Source organism: Actinia tenebrosa, unplaced genomic scaffold, assembly GCF_029948245.1.
Source record: "Actinia tenebrosa isolate PJP-AT-01 unplaced genomic scaffold, QUT_ActTen_1.0 PGA_scaffold6__47_contigs__length_16458017, whole genome shotgun sequence".
In the NCBI taxonomy this organism is placed as follows: domain Eukaryota; kingdom Metazoa; phylum Cnidaria; class Anthozoa; order Actiniaria; family Actiniidae; genus Actinia; species Actinia tenebrosa.
In genome coordinates this window covers 7,795,242-7,815,060 of record NW_028292583.1, presented here as the reverse complement: position 1 = coordinate 7,815,060, position 19,819 = coordinate 7,795,242, and the positions used below count along the sequence as shown (strand labels likewise).

Genomic DNA, 19,819 nt, shown 5'->3' with positions numbered 1-19,819 from the left:
CTAGCTAGGGATATTTGATCATAGCTAGTGACAGTTGATCATAGCTAGGAACAGTTGATCATAGGTAGGGACGGTTGATCATAGCTAGGAACAGGTAATCATAGCAAGGGAGAGGTGAGGTATAAGTGTGGAATACTTCTATGGGAGACTATACGTATGAGCGACTATATGACATTTTACCATGAAGTACATTCCTTCCAAGGAAAACAAACATTCGATCGATCGATAAAAGTCAATAAAATACACAAACTGGACGACAAACTCGATGGAGATACAATGTTTTGGCTGATTTCAGGTGGTTTCAAGATGGTTTCAGGTCGTTTCAGGTCGTTTCAGGTCGTTTTAGGTGGTTTCGGGTGGTTTCAGGTGGTTTTAGGTCGCTCCTTGTTTTAGTAAATACCAATAGTAGTACTATTTTAGATCAATGACGCAGTAGAAATTCCTGGCCCGCCCCCATTCAAGCTTACGGCATGAAATACGTTTTTGTCATAAAAATATTCGACTAGAAATAAATATGTTTTGCTAATCAAACCAAATATCATTTTTCTTGCTAATAAAATAATATAAAACTCGTGCGAGTACTATTTTACATCAATGACGCAGTAGAAATTCCTGTCCTGTCCATTTACAATCTTGTTTACGTAACTAATTCGAGTTGTATCAAAAAACAAAAATCGCACTTAAAGTTTCTAATTTAGCTCCAGTTTCTAATTATCTGCTTAGAATACTACCAAATGAAGTTTAAAGTAAGTTGGATTAAGGCACTCTTACCACGAAAACCACATATGTTCAACCTCTTTCACCTCCTCCGTGTCCCGATCTTACAGATCTCAACGTGCAATTTCACCTCGTGTTTCACCAATGTCAATCATGACGAGGTCCACCAATGGCATTCGTAACACTAAATTCCGATCATACCTAACTCACCAAAAACAAATGTACTGTGCCCATAGGCCCAGCACAAAAAGTAACGTATGTCATGGCCCAAATAAAACGACTGCCAAAATGAATAAATATTTAGTTTACATGCACTTGGCACCGGTAGTTTTACCAAGTCACTTCATTCACTAAAACCACCAGAATCCCTGTAAAGTCATTGAAACAGCGATAAATGGTTTAACCAAAACACCGCAGTAAACACGCGTAAAACACGTATGCCTATTTCAAAAAATTTTGAAGGACCGAGATTTAAATCTAGGACTAAACATATTGTTTGTACTTTAATGTGGTATTCTGGCTAAAATACGAAAAACCCAAAGTCATGCTACATGCATATTACAACTTTAAATGAAATTGTGGATGTTTTACAACAGCCCAGAATCCATAAAGGAACTGCTGCAACACCTAAGTACAAGTTACAGTCTAAGAGGAACGAACATTCTAAAACTGCCAAAAATCAATTCTACAAAGCAGGGCCTTAAGTCATGGCGGTATATTGCTCCCAAAATATGGAACAGTCTACAAGATAGCATGAGACGAGAAGTGAACATAAAAAGCTTCCTTAGAGAATTAAGAACATTGGAACTAGAAACCTTGTATAACTCACAGACATAATTACTAATACTTTATTTTAAGACATTGTAAATAAATTGTATTTTATATTTCTTATTAGTACTATATTGCATATTTATATATAGATATATTTTATCATATTTATATTATATCATAATTTTAACTTAATTTTTCTTAATTTATTATATTATATTTTGTGGCAGTACCTGAAAATTAGCAAAATATCCTATATATTGAGCTAAGTGTATTTTCGACCACGTTAAATAAAGTTATCGTATTGTATTGTATTGTATTGTTACAATTTGCAACGTTATTCTCAGATTTCAGATAATTTCCGAATCGACAACGTTTTCTCGAAAAAAGAAGTATATATTGTTACAGAGTTGTAGATTGTACAACTTCATTCTGGTAAATTATTGTTCTACAAAACCTGTGTTGTTCAGAGATTAGATACAACAGTAGTTCATTCCATCAACGAAAATTAAAAAAACCTCCGACAACTTGGCATTAATGTGATACGCTAGACAGTTAAAGGAGCAGGCCAAAAAACTTTTTTTAACAGGTAGATATATACACGTCTGATTTACCGGTAGAAAAAGACAAGCCGATCGAACGGTCTCACACTCCTGACAACACTCCTCGTCGAGAGAGATAGCTAGTAAGTAAGTAGCAAAAATCAGTGTATTCGTGATGGGAAGAATGATGAATGGTGGCAGCGGTGGGAGACAAGAAAACAAGAGATGGTCGTTAATCCATGGTCCTCGTCTCTTGGAATTCTTACTGATGATATCCATGATTCATGTAGCAGCAAGTCAGAACAAGATGAATACTCTTGATCAAGGTTTGAACAAGATTCGATCCCCAAGATATGTCAAGACAGCAGGCAAAACAAACACCCAATCTAGCAGGGTTTGTTACACCAAGGAATTTATTGAGGCAGCCGAACAAATCAAAAGTTCGATGAACACTTCTGTAGACCCTTGTGATGACTTTCATGGGTACGCTTGTGGGCTATGGCCTAAGAACAATATTTTGCCGCCAGGCTATACATATTATGATGTTTTAAATAAGATATATTTGAAAACAGAGGAATATAAAAAAAGTATATTAGAAAATGGAACTATAGAAGTCAACGGAATGAGCAGAGAAGTAAAGGATATGCCATCAGATTTGTATAAATCGTGCATAAACTTAACGGCCATTGAAAATCTTGGTGACGCACCTTTGAGGGAACGTATTGTGGAATTAGGAGGTTGGAATATGATTGGAAACTGGAACGAAGATATGTGGGATTTTGAGAAGACCCTTCTTTCTATTCATAAAGCTGCCTATGGAGGGCCGGTGTTTTCGGTGGCAATAGTACCCGATGGCAAGGATATAACCAAGAAATCTCTCTCTGTAAGTACCTTATCAATACGTTGAACGTTAACAACAAAACTAAACAATTGTAAACGTGCTTTATGCGGCAACTGTATTCTTTAGTGTTTTTCTTGTGTAACTGATTTAATTAATGATTGATTGGCAGTTTATTGTTCTGTTGTAGATTGATCAAGCGGGACCAGCCCTAGGGAAAGAAGAATATCTGAATCTATCATCAAAGGTAAGTAACCACATGAAATATAACAGTATTCTTTTTTATAATGTGATAACAAAAATGAGGTACTTCTTTTTACATTTTCCACAATCAATGTTGGGATATTTCTTTTTCTAGGAAATTTTAGCATACAAGCAGCTGATCATTGATGTGGTAGTTTTGTTGGGGGGTGATGCCAACACTACTGCTAAAAAAGCAGACGAGATCATTGATTTTGAAGCCAAACTTGCAAACGTAAGTAACATTTTATTTCCATGTCTTAACTTTATATTATACGGTGCAAGCAAAAGAAGGCCTAAAATAGTTTTAAGATTTTTGTCGAATTTATTTACCCTTATATTGTTTTGCATGTTAGGTATCCCAAACTGTAGCAGAAATACAAGAATCTTTGTCAATAAATGTAACTCTTGAACAACTTCAACAAGAAGTGCCTGAGGTAATTTGTGACTAAACCCTTCATTTCTATCAATATTAATGCTGTTGTTACACACGGATCTGCCATTTAGCAGGTGATATAAATGAAAACGATTAGCCAATCACATTGCGAATCGTGGTTTCGGAAAAAGAATGAATCTTATCCGTCTTTGCGCGTCCAACCCTTGATGTGCAGTTAAAAAACAGACTTCGTTCTGCTCTAGTTTTTTTTCTGGTTGTATTTTCCCCCTCAGTCGACCACCTTCTATTCCCTAGAGTATCTTTCATTTGTTTAACAGGTTCACATGGCAAGACTTATGAATGTCGATACAATATGGATACACAAACAAAGAAATTATTATACAAATTACTTTGTTATAAATTGGGCAGGAAATGCCATACCCAAGCAAAAAAAGTTGAATTTGACGTTAGCATAAATAAGTATAAGAAATCGCACGATCTCGAGTACAATTTAAGATCGTGCGATTTTTTGTTTATAGTTCACTCAACAAAATTTCAGTAAAAAATGCGAAGCGACGCCGTTCATCTTTGTCTCACTATTTGGCGGCCGATTTCCAGTCCATCGTGCAACTGAAATGCATAAAAAAGATTAGTTCTTACGGCTTTAAAATTTTATTTATGCTTTTTAAGTACAAAATGATAGAAAATAATTGTTTTGACATCGTTTTGGCCGTGTTGCCATAGCGACTTAATTCGGTACTCCTACGGAGTACAATTAACGCTATAATTGTACTCCTCTCGACCAATCAGAGTCGAGTAATTTTGTTGAGTGTACTATAAGTACTGTAATCTCAATGCCAACTAGCAAATTTTTTTCGAATTCAATTGTTCTTCCCTCATGAGAATAGTAAGGCAGCTGCTGGTAATTAAAATAAAAAGGTGCGCAATCTTCTGCTCGTGTTAACACCATGACGTTATAATAAAAATGTCTATTGCCTTTGAATGGATTTCATCACTAAATTGCGTTTTACTTTATATTAGTTTCATTGGAATGATTACCTGAATAGCATGATTGCACCATCATCATCTACGATGAATAAAACTGAGCTAATTTTCGTGCCTTCGCTGTCCTACCTAAAGAAGGCTATGAAAATAGTACAGAACACGTCAAAGAGGTAGAGTGCAAACATGTTCTATAATAATATTACTGGTTTTCAATCATTCCCAAGAGAATGAAATAACAAAAGACACGGCGGCCATGTTGGATGATATAACAAGAGCCTAATGATGAATCTTTTGTTAAATTCAGCCAACATGGCGGCTGTGAAAACCATCAATAGAACATAACACAATTATCAAATCAGTATAGAACCTATTCCAATAAAATCAGTAGTTGAAAGTAAGTACGTAAGTGATATTTATTTAGTTTTTTTTACAAAAAATGCATACATCGAATTAAAGGATTCTTTTATCAGGAAAAAAATGTTTGATGCTTTCCTCGCGTGACTATTAGTCATGCGATCCCATAAGAAAATTATGACACGATCCTCCTTCTTATTTTTCTATTTTTCATTTATTTATTTTTAGTGTACTGGCCAATTATATGATATGGTACGTGATACGAACAGAGGTCAAGTGGCTTTCTGCGCCGTTTAGGAACGCGACTTTCAAATACAATCAAGTAACAGTTGGTACTACATCTGAACAAGAACGTTGGAAAAAGTGTGTCGGTGAAGTGGATGGCTCTTTTTCAGATGTGATTGCAGTTGCATATGTTAATGAATATCATACACGTTTCACAAGGCCAATAAGCATGGTAAGTGGCTAGAAGTCAATTCAAGGAGATTAAAATATATTGAATAGGACAGCCATTATGCCCTACTAGTTTTTACAGCTTAGATTGTCCTACAACAAAAAAATATTGTGTAAGCTGTAGTAAACCGCGATTTGAAGTAGAAATTAATCTATACGCGGTGCATTGTCATGTTTTTTCACGGCCTGCATCTTCATCCTAATTGTAATATACTGGTGTCATAACCAAGTTCTGAGAATCCAAGTCGAGTAAAAGCTGTTGTCAGTCGACTGTTCCCTGAAAGTTTTAAAGCAGGAAAGCTCAGCAGCTCAATCTTTTAAAATGAAGATTGCTTTTATTGCTTTTAAACAGTTAAAACTGTTTCATAATGGTGAATGTTAGGGGGGAGTAAACATTGGCTTTCTAAAGAAAAAGAAAAAGGAATCCTCAGTTTCTTGAGTTGATAAAAGCCGCTCATCAAAAATAATAAATAAACTTTAAAAAAAGGATAGAGGAAACGAAGAAGAAAAAGAAAAAAAGTACTCTTAATACGAAGGGAATCGAACTCGTTTCCACCAACTTTAATTAGATAATTAATTCCAAAATACCAGAAGAAAAAAACTAGTGCCTTCATGCCATACCCCTAGACATCCGCTGGGTCATCGTATGGACTTCGGACATGACGGCAATTAAGTCCCTCTGCCCTTGGGTGTACGGATTACGCAGGATAGTGTTCTAGCCGAAGCATCAGGGGAGAGACTAGCCGGCCCCCAGACCATATCTACAGCTAATCCCTTGCACTCTGCCACGCACTGGCACGTTGATTTGAAGTGGAAAATAATCTAGTCTACTTGGTGCATTGTTTTCATGGTTATTGTTGTGTTAATTTCGTGAAATCGTGCCCCAGTGGAAAAAACTTGGACTACCAAGACACTGAGTCAAGCATGTTTGAGCGTGATTAGTACTTGGATGGGTGACCTGAAATGTATAGCTAAACATTTTTATCGAAATTCTTTTTCTTTTTTCTTTTTATTTTAAGATACTCGAATAGATATAGACCTTATACATTTTTCCCCCACACTTTTAATCCGCGCCATAGTGTAACCCATTCCTGTCTACCTACTGTACTACAAATGCTTTGAAAAGTCTTCGAACAACAGATTAGCTCCATCGATTCCCGTTTCCGTTTTGGTTAGGACTGTTTTTTTATTATGAACTGATTCCATTAAGCAAATGGTATATTTAAAAACACATTGTTTTTTTAGTTCGCTTGAAAGTCCCGGGTTGAAATAAGTAAAACGAGTTCACATCTAGTAACAATATTTTCCAGTTTCCAGTCGACAAACTAGAGGCTAAAGTTTCCGAAAAATGTAAGCCTACATTCAAATATAAGCTCATTTTGTCTGATCGTGCTGGCTGGAAAAGGTATATAGTAGTATAGGGAATGGGGGTTCCAGCGCAATCTCAACACGGGCAAGACCCGTGTCAAAAATCCACCTACGGAAACAACCCACTCCAAGTGTGGTTGGGGGCAACAGCGCAAATATGTTAGTCTATATATGGAGTGCGAAGATTGTAAAGAGTTTGTTTATGATTTCTGTGTAAAGTGCTTGAAACCCAAGTTTGTACCTACTAAACCAAATAAGTATATTTGTTGTGACAAGAAAATGCAAATAGAAGACGACACGTCAGCACAGTGTTACGAATGTGGTAAGAATATTCGTAATGCCGTACCAAATGCTACCAAAGAGCAATATTACGCCAATGGAGGTCGTAAGAAGACCCCATACAAAAGAATAAAATACTTCCGAGACTGGATGAGTCATATCCAAGGTTATCGACCGGTATATTTAGACAACGAAGTAAAGAAGAAAATCATAGACCATTTAGAAGAGCCAACCCCACAAAGTCTACGGAAAACGCTGAAAAAATTAAAACTAGGAAAATATTACAAAGCTATTCCCTATCTTTTGTCTGAAATTACCGGTAAGTCTATTCCCGAGGTTTCTGATATGGCAAAAGCCGAGTGGATGTTTTGTCAGCTGAATAAGGATATTCCTTATTACCCTGACGTAATTTACGAAATATTTTACAAAATAGACCCCAACCACCCCCTGTTAGGATGGATTCCGAGAAAATAAAAATGCAAAACTGGCGTTTATTTTGCCAGAAACCCCACTGGGGAATGCATCGCGCAGAACACCAAGCTATCCCCAGTGGGGTTTTTTGCATTTTGGGCTTACGGGGCTTATTTCATCCCGCGCCAGAGGCCCTCTAGTACATACACATATATCTTTCTTACGACTCACCAGAGGGTGAACTCCGGACAGCGTCCCGAGACACCCCCTGACTTTTCCAACTTTTCCTCACGAAACCCCCCATCGCGGGGTTGAATCGCACTTTCTACCCCTCCCCCCACGGTTGCTGTGAGTGTGGGGAGGCTTTTTTTTCACTCACAGCAACCGGTCCAAATGCGTCTACAGCGAGGCTCGAACTCGGGACTTTAGGCCTCCCCAGCTCCAAAGTCCCACGATCACGAGCGAACGCCAGACACATCTGGACGCTTATGTATGTGAAAATTATTATATTTAATCTGCATAATTTCTAGACTGACGTTCGATATGTAAATAGAATCCCGTCACGCTCTTTTCGAAGCAGATGTTTACTGAGCAAGCTTTCTTTGAAGCTCTTCTTTCGCTTCTTGATAGATCTTTTTGCGAGATTCCTCGGAAAGATCTCTTACGACTGTTTTTTTATTCCTTATGTCAGTCTTTAATTTCTCGTACTTTTCCTCTTCGGCTAAGATAAGCGAGAATTCTACGTCGTCTATCTTTCTGTCACGCAAAGCCTTTGAGACAAGGTCAGTGATCGTATTTACTTTAGCCCTTGACAGAGCTATTGTCGTGTCGTGTTTTGATATTTTGCTTGACAACTGTTTCATAATGCCCGTAGCAACAGCCGAGATAATACCACAGGCTGCCCCAACGCCGGCCAAAGGAACTCCAACAATTATTCCCGGTCCAGTAAGCGAAGTAGCAACGCCGGAGCCCGTTAACACAACAGATATGGACCCTGAAGTTATCGCAATCTTATGTAGCGTACTCCGGGCTCTGACGTACTTTTTTCTAACTTTTTCATAGTGTTTTGTCTGCCCTTCCAAGTAAGCCAGGATTAAGTTCGCTTTATTCAGACGAAAGTTTTCAGCGTTTAATTCGTTAGGTTCCTTAGGAAGTTCAGGATAAAGTGGAGGTGCTGATGGTATAACATCCATTATATATACTAATGTACGACGCTTTTGGGAATGATATTGAGGAGCAGCCACATCACGACAACCGGGATTACTGGAATTGGAGAGCATTTAGGAAGATGTTTCCACATGCAGACCCCAGTAAGTTCGAAAGAAGACCCGATGGGATTTACTATAACGGCTCCAGGATGTACAGCAATGCAGACTTGGAGCAAGTAGGTGATCAGGTGCAGCGATTGACGATTGTACGCCCCGTTCATAAACCACCAAAACCCGAGCATAAAGCACCTAATTTTCCTAGAAACTTATTGTTAACCACGGAAGATTACCCATTTTACGATGCTGAAGGTGGTGTAAACAACTTCGAAAAGCTGGTAACGCACCTGAAGATTTCAGTGGGTAAACAATCATTTAACGTAATACTAAGAAATATCTATAAGAATACGATGTTGAAGCATACGTCGGGTAAAGAGGCCAGGGAATGGTTAGCAGGGCCCAATATGCGGTATTGGCCGCAGCAGTTAGACTTTGCTATTTGGGCTGCCACTAAAGGTTGTGGTGTTGCCGCGGACATGTTTCACATTCCAATTATGCAGTTTCACGTTGCCTTTACGGTAAGGAGGTTGTTGAAGGAGCTTAACGTACCCCTACCGGGAGATAAGGCATTTAATCCAATGAATAACCGATATGACGCCGCAGCCCTGGAAAGGTTAATTAATGAGTTCAAACCACAGCAAAAAGATTTTCGTTATAAGGAGGGTAAGACGCATGGGCTTGGCATTGTTTATGTTTGGGGTGCCAATGGTGAGAAGCCGGCTGACTACGGACATCAGGAATACCCAAGTAATGAGTTAGAGTTCGGTGATATGGGTGGTGATAAGGGTAATAATTCATTGATTACTAGAATTCAAACAAACTACCCAGGTACCTGGGATCCGTTCGTATTAATGAAAGGAAAAGGATTAACGAAAGCCGGTCGGGGCCGCCTGGATCGCAGCATAGAAGCTTACGTACGCGTTGTTTTGGGGGCGCAAGTAAATACCAGGTCGAGCATAATTGGAGATGCAGGCACCTCGAAAAATACGCGGGCCGAAGCCTTAACTTTATTCGAAACTGCGATTATAGAGGGCGATATCGATAAGAGTTCGCATCGTTTTCAATTAGACGTGGATAGCTCCGGGTTGAGGTTGGATTATGCCGTAGCCCCGGGAGTGTTGCTAATGCCCAGTAATTTGGTCCTCAACACCAATTCCGTCGTAGGCTACAATAATAAGCTTAAGACAGCAACTGAGGACATGAAGTTTGGGGCGAACGACGTGAACTTGGATACTACCAGGGGCATTCCCCATTTCGTGGAGAAGTCTAAGAAGGAGCACGTAGAAAAGCCCGCACCAAAGAAGGCGTTACCTAAGAAAGAACCACACCGGGCGCCTAAAAAGGAGGAGGAATATGACCATAACTTACTAAAGGCCGGCGTAGCAGCTGCAAGTGTTGGTCTAAGCTATTATATATGGCGATGAACAACCCCTACGTAACTGGAGTAGATTGTGTTTATACGACTTACACAGGTGAGAAAAAATACACCCAGGCATCTTGGGTTGATGTCACGGGCATGTCCGTGAATTTGAATTACTCAGGAAAGAAATTGATATTATGCAGCATTTCTTTGGGGGCCGTTAGCAGTGCGAATGTAGGATTTCGTTTCTGTGACGACAATGGAGTATTACAGCCCATGCGCGCGAAGACAAACAACAGGGAGCCTACGCATTTCTCAGTAGAGCCGCCAACGAATAGCTCTGAGAATCTTTCCGTTTGGACTTTCCACATGGTTGCTGATTGCCACGGGAAGGTAAAGCTGCAGATAAGAGTAGATGACACCGGGAGTGTTTGCATAAATAGCATAGAAAATCAAAGGAATACTGTCTATAACCACATGACCATCAGCACTTTGACGGTAATGAGCCTCTAGAAGGGAACTTGTTCCCTGTAATATATGAATCCATACGTGAGGGAAACGCGTTATACCCACCGCTTAGATGAAGAGGGATATGACAACGGCGCTTGGCATGACGTTGGACTGTGGGTTGAGGTTGGGGGCACTGCATTGGTCATTTGCACTATTAGCATTAATGCAAATACGCATGCGAATGTGGGGTTTAGGCTTATCGATGAGAATAATAAGCCCCTGCTTCCTTATCGAACTTCAACGAACACCAGGAAAGTTACCCATTTTTCGATGGAGCCCTACACTGGATCCACTGAAGACCTAACGCCAGTGACTTTTCATATGCTAGCCAATTGTAAATATGCTAAGTTGCAAGTCACTTCTGATGACGGCAAGTTTGGGATAAATCGCATAGGTCGCAGGCCCGCTAATGCAGCCTGGAGTCATAAGCCCATTTCTACCATGAGTGTGTTGCCGTTGGTTCCAAATTACCAGGGCGGTGCTAATACTGTCTTTCATTATCCTCAAAGCAGGGCACCGCCCGATGAGAAGGATAAGATCAAGCCTTCATCTTCTTCAGGAGGACCACCCCAATAGCGACGACCAAGATCCAGATGTTATTCCCTACAAACTTTAACAGTTCTCCGCCGGCCCTAAGTGCCAGACCAAGAACACTACCAAGCAGCCCAGGAAGACCGGCTGCCATCTTTTTCCCCAAGTCCGTCAGCCCATTGCCTAATTTCTTTACGCCCGCGCCTGTAGCCTTAAGAGCGGATAGGATAACTCCTACTACGCTTGAAATAGCGATCGCGAATGCCAGCGGAAGACCATACTTTAAAAGGGCTCTTTTTACTTTTTCCTTGGTGGTAAGCCCCAACTCTTTTTCCAGGTTTTCCTTTTGCGCCTGTAATTCCGCGACTCTTTCCTGAAGGGCTTCTAATTCCCTTTGTGCTGCCTCCCTTTCCTCTTCGGGACGAGTTTGGTCATTAATTATTTCCTGCTGCCGCTCTATTTGCCCCTCCAGGTCTTCGATGGCCTGATCTCTTTGCCGGATTTGCTCCTCTTTAGTGTTGATTTCGGTAACCAACTGCCGCCGTTCCTCCAAAGAGCCGGATATGGTGATATGTAGGTTTTTAGCTTCCTCTTTTGTCAGGTCTAACTCCTGTAAGGTGAGGTCGAAAGCCCTTTGGGCTTGGTCTCTATCGCGTAGGGCATTGTCTCTTTGTCCTCTAATTTCTATTATTCTTTGGGTTTTGTCATCAACTTCTCTCTTTTGAGCATCGAGAAGTAGTCGGTTTTGCCTCATGTATTCTGCCTCCCTTTCTTCCAACGCTTCTTGCAGATCCTCGACACGTTTTTCTAACGCAACCTTTTCATTTAGGGTTTCCAATCTTTCTAACATGCTTCTAGTGGCACGCTGGAAGCCTTTTAATCTTGCTACGTCACCCCTAACTCCGCCATTTTCGTCAAAGAGGGGCTGCGGTTTTGTCCAGCGGTCTTTATCAGGAAATCTCAGGTCTTGGACGCTTATGAGGACTTTGTTTCCGCGTTCTGTGAGCCTTACGTCGTCAGCATCGAAACGGGAATAGCGCTGCGTTAGCTCTTGCGTTGCCCACTCTACGGTTTCCCGCGCTGCGGCCTGAGGCTGCTCTATGTTTTGAAGTTCCAAGTACTCTGGAATGGGTTTGCCTGGGTTCCTTGATTGCCACTTGTCCTTTAAGGCCGCCTTAAACCTTCTCCATCTACTACCGTACGTGTTTTCTAGAGCCATGTCGTAGATTAGGGAGTCGGTTTCCGCGCCTTTAGTCCATGCGTCGTATTCTTCGTCGTTAATGTCGACTTGACCTTCTTCGGTAAGGGGATCAAAATCACCTTCTACTTCCATTATATATGATAAGCTCAAAGTTAAACCCCAACATATTACCTAAGCAGGTTGGCGGACTGAAAGCAGAACGCACCTTTCACCGGGCCACCTTTACGCCCAGCAGCGCTAAGCCAGGGGAAACCCTGTACGTAGGCGTACCCCGCCTAACGGATAACCTAGTCTTAGTTCCTGGCACCTTGGCTTTAAGGTTCGACCTAGCAATACAACCAAGCACTGCGGACGCGCGTCACGTTGTCAACGACCTTGGCCGCAACATTGTCTCAAAGATGCGGGTGAAGTTCGCAGGGGAATCCCTTTTGGACTTAAATAGGTACGATCTGTATACCACGTACAAAGACTTATGGTTGACTGCATTTGACCGCGCGCAAAGGATAGAGCAGGGAATCGCCAGTGATGCTATACGCAAGGTAAGAAGCGCAACCTCTGGCGCCTCAGGAGAAGACGAAATAAAGACGGCTTATGGTACTAAATATGTCGTTCCATTAGATTTCGAAGTTATCACGAACCACGGCGCATACTACCCAAGGCAGCTAAGCGAACTACAGTTCGAAGTAACCCTAGCAGACACTACGAACATCCTACAGGGAAAGGACGTAAGTTCCTCAGCCGTCCACCCATACTCCGTTACTAACTTAGAGCTGCAGTATGAAACGGTATACAGCGAAGACTTAGCACGTAGCGCCGGTATGGAATACAGCTCCGGGAAGGCTTTCCTTTACGATCACGTCGTGATGTACAAGACGTTCAGCTTTACAAATAACGTCGAAGAGGTCATCAACCAAAGCATTAACCTTCCCAGGCGCAGCCTTACAGGGATAATGTTGCTGTTCGCAAAGACATACACGGCAGGATTGCGTGACTCCGAGGCGTTCTTTAATCCTAACATTACCAACGTAGGTGTTAGCATCAACGGAGTGCCTAATAAGGTTTACTCACAAGGGATAAAGCCCGCGGATATGTACCGGGAAGTCGCACGTAAGTTTGGCGACCAAATTGACCCAAAGAAATTCTTTAAGGATAAGTACGCGCTGTGGATCGACATGCGCACGACGAACGACGAAGACCTACATGGACAGGGATTGCGGCTGGTAAATACCCAGGACGGCATTACGTTGGAGATCAAGCGCACCAAAGACGCCAGCGACGCTACTAAGATCAACGCATATATCTTCGTAGTCTCAGACGCGCAACTGAGTGTAGAAATGAATCAGCTAAAAAGCGTTGCCTACTAGGCTCGCGTTCCTTGAGCCAAGCGAAAGGATAAAAAATATTCCTTACGTATAATATGCTCCGCGTATTCGAAAACAACGAAACTAAACTGCAATGCATAGTGCAAGGCGATAAGCTGTACTTTAAAGCAAAGGAGGTAGCAAAGGCATTAGGTTATGCAGACACCAAAGATGCTATTAAAGCCCACGTGCGGGACAAGCATAAGAAGAGACTTAACGAGTTGGAGGTGAATCGCCTCCCTTCTGGTTCGCACCCGCAATCCCTGTATGTGACGGAGTCTGGTTTGTATCAATTGATATTCAGCTCCAAACTGCCAACGGCAGAGTCGTTCCAAGATTGGGTCTTCGAAGACGTCCTACCTACGTTAAGGAAGACGGAGAAGTATTCGTTGGATGGCCCAAATAAGGTGACCTTCAAGATCGAGGATGAGTTTGACTTACATAAGAAGGTCATCGATAAGATACGCCGGTTTCACCCTACGCTGATACTAGCACCTGGACTCGGGGAATTGCAAGATACCACCAGTAAAAGGATAAAGTGCTGGCAAAAGGGCTACCAGGCAGGTCAACCCGACATCCTAATCCTTAACTCCCATAAGAAATACAATGGGTTCTGTCTGGAACTGAAGACGCCAAAGGGTAACGGCGTATTGTCCGACAAACAAAAAGCGGTATTGGCGCAATATGAAATGAATGGATACTTAACGATGGTAAGCAACGATTACGATCTGATCTGCAGGGAAATCGACCGTTACGTCGACGGCATTCGCATACCTTGTCCTTGGTGTGTTAAGGCTTTCAAATCGCATGAGAACTTACGAACGCACCAAAAGATATTTCATAGATATAATGATTCTTGAACAAACTCACTGGCGCGACTTGCTACATGGCATTTCATACGAAATAAAAAATTACGTCGTCTTCGAGGACATTAACCGTTTAAGGTTGGTCCTCTTAGACGGTAGCCAAGAGTACAGTCTTTGGGCACCTGACTGTGTAAGGTACGTACTGCAAGGTGAAGAATATACACACCTGCGTACCTATGGTAAGGTTAACGGTCGATGGAAGTTTGACATCGAACGTCGCCCGGAAGCTAATCCATTATGTGATTGATTAGATATTGGTCTGCTTCGACGGACCTCATTTTTTCTGACATGAAATCAATCGATATCGTAATCAAGGCTCCTCCTATGAACGCTGCGATTTGAGGAATCATATATCTTTCTCATTTTTCCAAGCCTTTCGTACCGCCAGGTAATGGTCTAAAGGACGTGGTCCGTCGTACAGGCAGCACCAAATATGTTGACCGCTGCGTTGACAGCCACATTTATCGCAGATGCCGTCCCAGTGTTCTCGGTTCTCCCATTTTACTCCTTCGTAGTCGTCAAAGCATACGAAATCTTGGTCTATTTCCTTCTTACGTCGCGTGAGCGCCCGGGAGGTTTCGTGGGGACAACAACGTTCGGCTAAATCGCCGTGGGTTTCACAGACGACTTCTTCGAGGTGGTAACGCCGGCAGCGGTATTTATGCCAGTTCTCCTCGAAGTGAGGTTCATCGCAACGGAGACAACGGTCTTTGAGGCAGACTCTGTTCTCGCGGTGATATCGTAGGGTCTGTACAGTGGACAGTTCCTTACCGCAGTCACCGCAAAGGGTACTTACGGTCTTCTGACAGACTTTCTTGGAAAGATGGTATTGCAGTCGCTGCTTACTGCTGAAAGATTTATCACATCGCATGCACTCCATTATATACACCTTATTTTTTATTGTTATTTTGTTAAATGCTGCAAAGAGGTCTCAAGTAAGGGTCTATCTTTTATTGTTATTTTGTTAAGCCCCCATTAAAAGATGAGGTATCATTCTTTCTCATTGTTGAAACCAGCAAAAAGATAATCATGTTAACCATTCTTCGATCGTGATGATTTAAAAAAATAAAAATAAAATATAGACCCTTACTTGAGACCTCTTTGCAGCATTTAACAAAATAACGATAAAAAAAAGAAAGACCTATGCTAATTCCTCTTGCTGGGGCTTAGTAAGATCTTCTTTGCGACCTCTTACTCTTCTCGAACGTCGTCTAAAGTCCTTTGTGCTTTAGTATCCGCGGGACACCAATGTCCAACGAAGTCTTCTTCAGAGAATACCTTATTACAGTGACAGCAGCTGTGTTTCTTACGAGGCGTCGGAGGGGTAACGATGATGCAGTCAGCAGGTAGTTCGCACGTAATGCAGTCCATATATCTATGGGGGATATCGAATGAAGTCCTTAATGGACTCCTTAGCCCAGCCCGCCATTGTCAAAAGCGCGCCAAACCGTTCTGCACGCTTCAGACCACACATTTCATCGTACAATTCCTGTACGCGCTCTTTTAACCGGTCTATCTCTTCCCTTTGCATTTCTATGGTGTCTCTTTTATCCTTTGCGTCGGCGGTAATCCTTCTTACTGCTTCCACTGGGTCCATCGTATATATAATGGATCCGAACCATATTCCCTGCAATGCTCTGATAGTAGGACCCACCGGCTGCGGAAAGACCCAGTTCGTCGTGGAGCAGCTATTAGGACCCTTTAGATACCGCTTCGACTACATCGTGCTATTATGCCCCACCTACGTGAATAACCGCACCTGGACGGGCATAGGAGTGAAAGATGACGACTTCTTTGTAGATATCTTAGACCCTAACGAGTTATCCAGCCATTTGAAGTTCTGGCATAAGCAATTCCCTAAAGATACGCAGACGCTCCTCATATTGGATGACATTGCCTGCGGGGACGACGTAAAAAAGCGCACCTCCGAATTAGTGAAGCTCGCTTTCAGCGGCAGACACGACAATATCAGCGTTTGGTTGCTTTCCCAGCAGCTTACCAGTGTCTCTAAGCCCTTTAGGGAAAACATAGGCTCCCTGGTCGTATTTTATACTCCAAGTAAGTCAGACCTGGAAACCATCTTAAGCGACTACGGCGGTGAGATATCCAAGGAACAGAGTAGTATAGGGAATGGGGGTTCCAGCGCAATCTCAACACGGGCAAGACCCGTGTCAAAAATCCACCTACGGAAACAACCCACTCCAAGTGTGGTTGGGGGCAACAGCGCAAATATGTTAGTCTATATATGGAGTGCGAAGAATGTAAGAGAACTTTTAAGAAAGAAGCGGATTTGAAAAAGCATTTGAAAATGAAGACGAAGTGTATGAGCAGTTATGATTGTGGATGTGGTAAGAAGTTTGAGACTAAGGTTAAATTGTTTTGGCATTGTCAGGACTGTGAGTACGACTACGACGACTTAAAAAGTGCTTGGTATTAGGTATAAAATATTTCCTATTATATAGATGGAATCCCAAAGCAACTTCAGCACGGTGTCAATACCCGGTAACGGTGAGATTGACGTTAGACAGTTTTGGCGTCAGTCAGAAAGGAAGGTTAAAAGGACTCTCCGAAAAGGTATAGAAGAATTAGGAGCCCTGAAAGCGAGCATAATGGTAGAAGTAAGTTTGTCAAAAGACGAGGTAATGACGACAGCAATGTTGCGATCAAAGTCGTTAGTGATATTAGAATCCACGAATCTGGATAGGTCACTCAGTGAAGCCTTAGAAGCAATAATGGAGTCGCTGTCTAACTACACGAAAGAAGGATCGGGTTGGACAGTAGAGGAGGTTGAAGGAATAGAGATAAGTATGGCCAGGTACGTACCCATACGAGGGGGGAGTTACGTACCGCTACCAACGTGGGTAGAAAGGAAGAAGGCTATTGTAAACGTGAAGAATGAAGACAATCGATGCTTTATGTGGGCAATCAGGTCTGCACTGTATCCAGCAGAGAAGGATCCCTGTAGGACAAGTAAGTATCCCACAGATGATTTAGAGTGGGATGGTGTGGAATTTCCCATGCAGTTGATAGACATCCCCATATTTGAGGAAATAAACGATCTAGCAATTAACGTTTACGGAGTCAGAGAGCAGACGATAGTACCGTTAGTTCTGTCAAAAAGTAAAGGAGAGCGCGTACATTTATTCTACCACGGCGGACACTACTCATGGGTTAAACACATTAGCAGACTATTCTACAGACATACTAAGCACAAAGGCAAAAAGTACTTCTGTGACTGCTGCTTGCTGTCATTTACATCCTTAAATACCCTAAAGAAACACGATGAGATCTGCCGCGGAGTCGAAGAAGTGGCACAACGGATCCAGATGCCCACCAACAAAGAGCTTTCATACGCAGACCATCAAAAGCAGATGCAAGTGCCTTACGTGATATATGCAGACTTCGAAGCGTTGATAACTAAGGAAGAGCAGAAACGTGGCGCCACGAATAAGGTAGGATTACACGAGATCTGCTCCTTTGGTTACATAGTAGTCAGATCAGACGGTAAAGCAAACCCTCCTGTGATTTACCGAGGTAAGAACGCAGCTAATGAGTTTCTAGAAGCATTGCGAGAAGAGGAGGGAGAGATTAGAGAACAATTAAGATGTCCAAAGAAGATGGAATTTACCAAAGAGAACCAGGAGGCTTTTAACAAGGCAAAAAAATGCCACATTTGTCAACATACGCTTCTTCAGTTTGGAAGACGAGCCAAGAAAGCGTGGGATGAAGATGGAAAGTATCTAGGAGAAGCTCATTTTAAATGCGGGAAGTATGCTAAGAAAGGTGAGAAGCCGGGAAAGCCCTCCACGCACTGCATTCACTGCCACAAAGCATTTGTTGAGGATTTCTATGTGGATAAGGTTAGGGATCACTGCCACATCACGGGTAAATACAGAGGAGCGGCTCATTGGAAATGCAATATAAACTTCAAAGTAAATCCAGACATGGAGATTCCGGTGTTCTTTCACAACCTCCGCGGTTACGACTCCCATTTGCTACTACAAGGAACAGACGGCTCCGACGTCAAATGCATACCCAATAACAAAGAGCGCTACATGTCCGTAACTGTGGGTAAGCTAAAGTTCTTAGATTCGCAGCAGTTTATGGCGGACTCCTTAGCAAACCTCGTAAAGTATAACACCAACTTTCCCATTTCCAGCCAATACGGCGCGGAAAGGAAAGGAGTGTACCCATACGAGTACATGGACTCCTGGGATCGATTCGAAGAACCCCTACCACCCAAAGATCGCTTCTACAGCACCCTAAACGAGTCCGGCATAAAGGATGAGGAGTACCAGCATGCGTTAGACGTGTGGGAAAAGTACTCCTGTGAGAACATGGGGGACTACCACGACATCTACCTAAGGTCTGACGTAGTGCTGCTTGCAGATGTTTTCCAAAGCTTCAGAAAGATGGCCATGGAATATTACGGATTGGATCCCGCTAATTTCTACACGGCTCCTGGGCTCAGCTGGAGTGCTTTGTTAAAGAAGACAAATGCGCAGTTGGATCTCCTAACGGAATACGACATGTACCGCTTTATGGAAGACGGTATCCGCGGCGGCGTATGCGGGCCCAGCCGACGTTACGCCCGCGCAAACAACCCCTTAGTAGAGCACGACCCAGAGAAACCAACCACATACATTTACTACCTGGATGCGAATAACCTTTATGGTTGGGCAATGTCACAGTACCTACCTGTGAGAGACTTCGAATGGGATCCAGTGAAGCCGATAGACTTCTACATGCAGGTAGGAAAGGAGGAAGACAAGGGTTACGTTTTAGAAGTGGATCTGGAGTACCCAGAGCGCCTGCACGACGAACACAATGAGTTCCCCTTAGCACCAGAAGCGATAGAGATACCATTTAAGCAGCTAAGTCCGCTGCAAAAGCAAATGTGCCCTGGTTACAAACCGTACAGGAAACTAACTATGAACCTGATGGATAAGAAGAAGTATGTGGTACATTACCGCAACCTGCAGTTCTACGTGCGACACGGAATGCGCGTAGAGAAGATCCACAGAGTCCTAAAATTCACGCAGGAACCCTGGATGCGCCCCTACATTGACTTTAACACGCAAAAGCGTACCGCAGCGAAAAATGACTTCGAGAAAAACCTCTTCAAACTGATGAACAACAGCGTGTTCGGAAAGACAATGGAGAACATCCGCAAGCGCGTAAGCGTAAAAATAGTCAGCACCAAAGAGGAAGCAGAAGCATACGTGTCACAGCCAGGCTTCGTTAGATACGTAGAAATGCTGAACTTCTACGTGATTCACATGAAAAGGGCAAACCTCTTACTAAACAAGCCCGTTTACACAGGCTTTACGGTGCTGGATCTATCGAAGCTGCTTATGTACGAGTTCTACTACGA

At 42.4% G+C, this 19,819-nt stretch overlaps 1 protein-coding gene across 1 annotated transcript in view; it reads left to right on the top strand.

Moving 5' to 3' along the window:
* The first annotated feature begins 2,121 nt into the window (after positions 1 to 2,121).
* Positions 2,122 to 19,819, top strand: part of LOC116300271 (endothelin-converting enzyme 1) — a 49,807-nt gene continuing 32,109 nt past the window's right edge. Inside the window, exons 1-6 of the mRNA XM_089039049.1 lie at positions 2,122 to 2,910; positions 3,056 to 3,112; positions 3,224 to 3,340; positions 3,462 to 3,542; positions 4,523 to 4,656; positions 5,069 to 5,297. Coding sequence (XP_088895175.1) covers positions 2,203 to 2,910; positions 3,056 to 3,112; positions 3,224 to 3,340; positions 3,462 to 3,542; positions 4,523 to 4,656; positions 5,069 to 5,297 — 1,326 coding nt within the window. The 5' untranslated portion in view covers positions 2,122 to 2,202. The remainder of the gene's footprint in view (positions 2,911 to 3,055; positions 3,113 to 3,223; positions 3,341 to 3,461; positions 3,543 to 4,522; positions 4,657 to 5,068; positions 5,298 to 19,819) is intronic.